The following is a 6,172-nucleotide window of genomic DNA, read 5'->3' as shown; positions in this document are numbered from 1 at the left end:
AACATATATTTATATATTGCGAGGGTAAGTCAATTGTTATCCGCAATATAGTTATAAAATTTTATTCTAATCAAATAGGAATCTTACAACTACATAATTTTTCGACAAATTCCCCTTGCTTTTCAACGCATTTGGTCTGTGGTTGTACAAGTTTCATGTTGCCTTCATAATAGGTTTTCGGTTGAGCTGTGTGCCAGGAATGCATCGATTCTTTCATTGCTTCGTCCGAGGTAAATCGACGGACCCATAAATTAAAATCATTTATCACAGTCACTATTCCTTAAACTCTTAAAATCACTTAAAAAAGGTGATAAAATTTAAATTATTTTAATTTTGGTTTTAAGTGAATATTGACTAATTAGAAATTATTGTTTTGACCTGGGCAGAATAACCTGCATGGAGTTAGAGTTTTTAAATTATATAATTTCAAAACTGTATTAAGATTGTCTCTGAGGATGGCCGGATTGTCAACAAGTCAAATTTGCCGAAACGTTGGAATGTTGATGATATAATATAGAATGTAGCGACTTAACATGGATACCAACTGATTTAGGTATTTAAACATTAAATTAATATATTTTTAGGAGTAAATTGTTCCCCATTTTAAATTCCATTCCTTCATTACATAAATTTAAAAGAATATTTCCAATTTCAAGTCCAATTAACACATTTTCGGTCGTTTCAAATCTACCTTTGTAAAAAAAAACCCCAAAAAAACATTTTTTCATAATAAAAATTGGATAATTATATTTTATGGAAAAATCAAGGCTTCACAATGCTTTCACATTGATTATATTTTATATTTCAGTCTATTGTTTTCAGCATCTTATTACATTCTGTCTATCCGTCAAATTCGTCAAATGTGATTTCTTGTAGCTGCGGTATTCATGCCTGTAGAAAGACGCATAATTTTCAAAGCAAACTTTCCTTTTGCTTTTGAAAAGGTTTCTTTGAATTTTGAAAATATGCAAGCGTTTGGACTCAGGGACATAATGGAATATATTATTATTTTTTTGATGTTAATGATAATACTGATGACAACAAAATAATATTTTAGAAACACAATGATATTCAGATGTATGGACAAGAACTGAGGGGGGAAACTAAAACTTCTGACATCAGACGCATTCAGTCCTTCGTGCAGGGTTCTATGTTACTAACAATACCCTATGTGATGACCTTAATATTCAATTTTTAATAGACCTTATTTTATTTAAATTCCCTATATTACATCTGATAATAATTTTTTTTCTCTCTCTTTTTTTAACAATGAAATGTGACAAATATATTTAATAGATTCTAATAGTTAATAACCCATCTCTACACTGTTCAATATTTACGATTTGAAAGCTTAACAAGCAACAATGTAAACCATCATAAACAATTTACTAAAGTCGAGTTATAACACGAAGGGTTCAATAATGAATTTTCTCAGAACTACGGTAGAATATTTGTCGAGTATGCTGCCCAATATTTTTTATATTATTTTTACATGAAATAATCTTTTCTCTATTTCTCGAATATACAATATTCTCTTAGCAGGTTTGATATTTAATTCAATAGCATAAAATAGACTGTTCTGATAAATAATAACATGTATTTGTAATTTCGGAATGTTTTGATCCTGACTATCCAATTAAACTTTCACTTGGCTTTGAAATGGTTGATAAGGAAAATATGATTCCTGTCAACTTCAAAATAAACCAATACGATACGAAATGGCTCTCTATTTCATATATTTGATTGTATTTCTTTTGAAATATTAATTAACAATTTCGTTCAGAATCTCATTATTGTTTTCGTGGAAAAAACATCACTTCATGTTCTATCTCCAAATAACTGTTATTTATTGATCCAATATTTTTATTTTTTACTTGTAAAGCAAATTGGCTAAAAACAATTTCTTACTAAAGCTTCTTTCATTTTCTTTTCTTTTCTTTTTTAAATTTTTACTATATTTTTTTAAATAACTATTGAATTTAAATGTTATTTTAAGTCATTTTTTTGTTCTTTTCTAGGAAATATGGAGGACTTAAAAAACACGATGAGGTTACCTCGGGAGTACGAAGAGAGAAAACGAAATGTTAACGATTTAATGTTTTTATTGATGCTTTCAAATTTGAATAACATTACTAAATATATCAAGAAAGAAGCCAATGCTCTACTAAATGATAATAGATTACAATTAGAATATTCCAAATGTCTCTACATCTTTCTTATCCTCTGAATGTTTCATTGCTGTACTATCTATATCTTTTCTAAGTATGATATAGCATATTAGTAACTACTAAATAGTTATAAGTAGATATTACGAAAATAAACGTTGGTAAGTTCGTTATAGCGTCTAACTTGAAAAACTCAAAAGACTTTTTGTTATGTAATATTTTAGATATAAATTGATTGTTCAATGTGAGTTTTCTGTTATTTTACGTAGGATAAAATAAAAATTTATATAAAACAAAATTAAATTCTTTTTTATTGTTTAAATTATAGTTATAAAGATATGATTTATCCCCATTTAAAGCATTCATTTTATAATTTATCACGGACACAATTGCGACTTTAACACAATTACACAATATTAATCTATTTTTTAATTAATAATCTTAATAAAAATTAATATTAATTATTTATGTTATCATCTCATTTCTCTGTATCGTTTGCTATTAAATTTTAAAATTTAAAATATTGGTTTATGTCTCGTATTTATATTATAAAAAATCATTTAATCGTATACAATCTAGATAGATTCAAAACATTTCTTTAGATCTAGAAGATAGGAATTTTAATTTTTCAAAATTTGAGGTTTTTTGTTTTAAAATTCGTAAAACCTCAAATAAAAAAAAGTCATATTAAAAAGAAGATGGTCCGGGAGCTGTAAAAAAAATACCCAAATAGTTAATAAACTATTTATTGTGAGCCAATGTTTCGTCCAACTTTGCAGGGCTTTATTACGGCTGAAATAAAATATAAAAACTAAACTTAGGTAACAATGAAAGAGAATAGACAACATGAAAGAAAATTAAACCATGGTATGAAATAATTTAAATCGTGTGAAAATTATATAAAAATGGACATAGAAATAATAGAAGATGTACAATTTAAAAAGCAAAAATACGAAACTGCAACGCAGTTGTTAAATTGGTAATACTATACGGGGGAGAAACCACATGCTTCCCTAGTCTGGAAGTACTACTGAGAATAGAACGAAGAATCTACGGCCCTAAAAAGATACAAGAAGGGTACAGGCTAAGGCGCAACAAAGAAATCTACAAAGGACCTAGAAACAGAAATAAGGATCAGGAGACTGAAATTCCACGGACATAGGGTAAGAATGGCCCCGGAAAGACAAAATAAGGAAATATTCCGAAAAAAGCTCAGGAGGATGCATCAGACAGAAGGAAGGAATGGAACGACTAGGAATAACGTACCAGGACTGTCTGGACGGAGAAAGATATAGGAAAAGACTCAAGAAAATCAAGGTTCTTGTAGGAAAGAGAAATTCGAAAACAGGGGGTTGCTTAGACAAAGAGAATAAAAACAAAAGCACGCAGGGATAATGAGGGAGAAATGGATGGAAAGAAAAAACAAAAACAAGAGAGAAGCCAAAAGTAATGATATTCGCGTGATCTCTAAGGCCGTTTTGTGAATAAAGATATGTTAAGTGAAGTGTATATATACAAACTGGAATTTCAAAAGGAATTAAACAATATTAAAATGTAGAACACAGTAAAAGATGAATGAGAATCTACATGAATGAAATAAAAATAAAATAAAGAACAAAATAGGGTGTTTTTAATTTCAATGCCGAACTCTTTGTGCGATTGTCAATAGTATCGTGTAACTTAAAATCATAAAAAATAAACAATAATAATAAAATCAGATCTTTCAATTATGTAAGCCACAAGGAGTACGAGTATAAACGACAGTACAACGTGTAGGTTCGATGAAAATACTTTATCGCGATCGTGTATAAGGGAATAGGTTGTTAAATATTAGTAATATGAGTACTTTATAATATATAATTACATTATTTCTCGAATATACAATATTCTCTTAGCAGGTTTGATATTTAATTCAATAGCATAAAATAGACTGTTCTGATAGATTGGTTGAAATTAATTACATATTTAAAATTAAAATTACATATTTACTATTTCAATTTACATTTCACAAAGTTGCTATTAGATTTGACGTAGTTAGTAAATTACTATATTAAAGTTTACATCCACTTATCCATATTGGACAGTTAGACTGCATGTAATCATAAATATTAATGATTTTTAGAAAGTGGAAAAGTTTTGTTATTGTTGTGGGATCTTCCCTCAACATCTCCTATAAATCTGAAGAGAACCGATGTGGTTCGTGAGCAATACATTCAGTGAGAATGTGCCTAACGGTGAGACCGTTTTCGCAGTAGCGACACATTGGTGCATTTTCTTTTTTCATGAAGTGACCGTGGGTAAGTCGAGAATGGCCTATCCGAAGACGGGTTAATACTACTTCTTCTCTCCGTAGCAGATTCAAGTTTCTGGTTGGACGTTTCACTGTCTGTTGGATAATTCGTAACTTGTTGTCTCTCATGATGAACCATTCATCTTGCCATCCAATTTCTTTGATCCATGAAATAATATCTTTGCATATTGATGATGGTATGACTTGACCAGTCTTTATAGCTTGTCTGGGCTGCGAGTCTGCCTTTTCATTCCCATTGATTCCACAATGACCTGGCGGCTATAAAAACAAGACCCTACAACCCATGTTGTTGAATGTTTTTAAATGCTGCTTCAACTCTATTATTAATGGGTGTGTTGAAAATGGATCTTGTAAAGATTGGACTTAACAGATGCTAAAGAGTATTCCAGCATCCTCGTGTTAGTTTTAAATTCAAAAGGAATTTTCTAACGTGATTCAAAACTATTATTAAATGCCTGCTTTTCCGTTTCTAATCCTTTATCCCATGCAGGCCCCACAGTTTGATGGTAGTTCTAAATCGTATTAGAACATGGCTTATAATTCGATAGGATGAAATGATCAAGTGTTAAAACATTAATATGAGTTTATTAGGGATACTTACTCGAAGAAGTAAGGCCCGATTTCTTGGAGCTTTGGTTTCTGTCCAGTATGAACCTCTTGAGGATTGGTCACGTTGAATAAGAAAATTTTGAACTCCACAGGAATAGGAAATTTAGACCATGCGGCTCGCATGTCGTTCCCTTTCTTAAGTGCCACATTCTGGAAACAAGAACATTTTCTCATGAAATATCATGTATGTTACTGTTATGTGAATATAAGTTTACAAAGTGATTGTAAATTTAATAGTTAAACAGAATTGGTAAATGAATCAGGTTGGTTCTAGTTAGATTATAAAGTTAGGTTTAGTTATAGATTAGATAGGTTTATAATGAGGTGTAGATAGTTCACCGTAGATTACTGATTAGAGAAGATGGTCGGAGGGAGTGTCGTCTGCTTAAATAAATAATTTTTTGTTTATTTATGTTTTTTTCTTTGATGTTGCAGTGGCTAGATCAGAAAAATAAGTAAATAGATATATTCAATGAGGGAAAAAAATATTTAATTATTACACAGGTTTGAATAAGATATGACTTGAAAAATGCAAAAATCAGGAATGTGGGCAGAATTGTGCATGAATTGTTTTAAAAATTAAAGTTGTGTTTATCTAATAATTTATTTCATTTTAATTCCATTTTTTCTCAGCTGTTACTTCAATACCTAATGAAGGGGAAAAAACGAACAGAGTACAACTTTTAATATTTACAGTCAATTGTCATCTGTTGGAATTTAATGAAATTTTTTTATACAACTATTTATATAAAAAGAAATAGAAGTTTGTTACTCTAGTTTATTAAAACAGAAAAAGAAAGATTGTGTCTCGAATTGTTCTCTTTTCTCTATTGAGTGGCCGTCCCCCCTTGAATTGTATTATTGAAAACAACTAAGAAACAATAGATTTTATAATTATAATTCCATTGAATTTTCTTTGGTTTGGCAAAAAGAGCACTTGCTGGACTTGTCCTCTAATTTCTACAAGAGCAAGTACCAGTACAAAAACATAGCTTACTAAAATTATTTGTAAGATTTCATGAGCTATCAAACACTAATATTTTATTGGTAATAAAATATTAGTGTTTGATGGCTATATATATATATA

The 6,172-nt window shown here is 29.6% G+C and overlaps 1 protein-coding gene across 1 annotated transcript in view; it reads right to left on the bottom strand.

Annotated features, from left to right (window-relative positions):
• The window catches only part of LOC106685968 (sensory neuron membrane protein 1), a 96,502-nt gene that overhangs the window by 76,533 nt on the left and 13,797 nt on the right, over positions 1-6,172 (bottom strand). The window contains exon 2 of the mRNA XM_067045237.1: positions 5,078-5,235. Coding sequence (XP_066901338.1) covers positions 5,078-5,235 — 158 coding nt within the window. The remainder of the gene's footprint in view (positions 1-5,077; positions 5,236-6,172) is intronic.

Source organism: Halyomorpha halys, unplaced genomic scaffold, assembly GCF_000696795.3.
Source record: "Halyomorpha halys isolate HHAL.00 unplaced genomic scaffold, Hhal_1.1 Scaffold760.1, whole genome shotgun sequence".
NCBI lineage: Eukaryota > Metazoa > Arthropoda > Insecta > Hemiptera > Pentatomidae > Halyomorpha > Halyomorpha halys.
The sequence above is the reverse complement of the archived record's forward strand: the minus strand, read 5'-3'. Positions and strand labels throughout refer to the sequence as shown.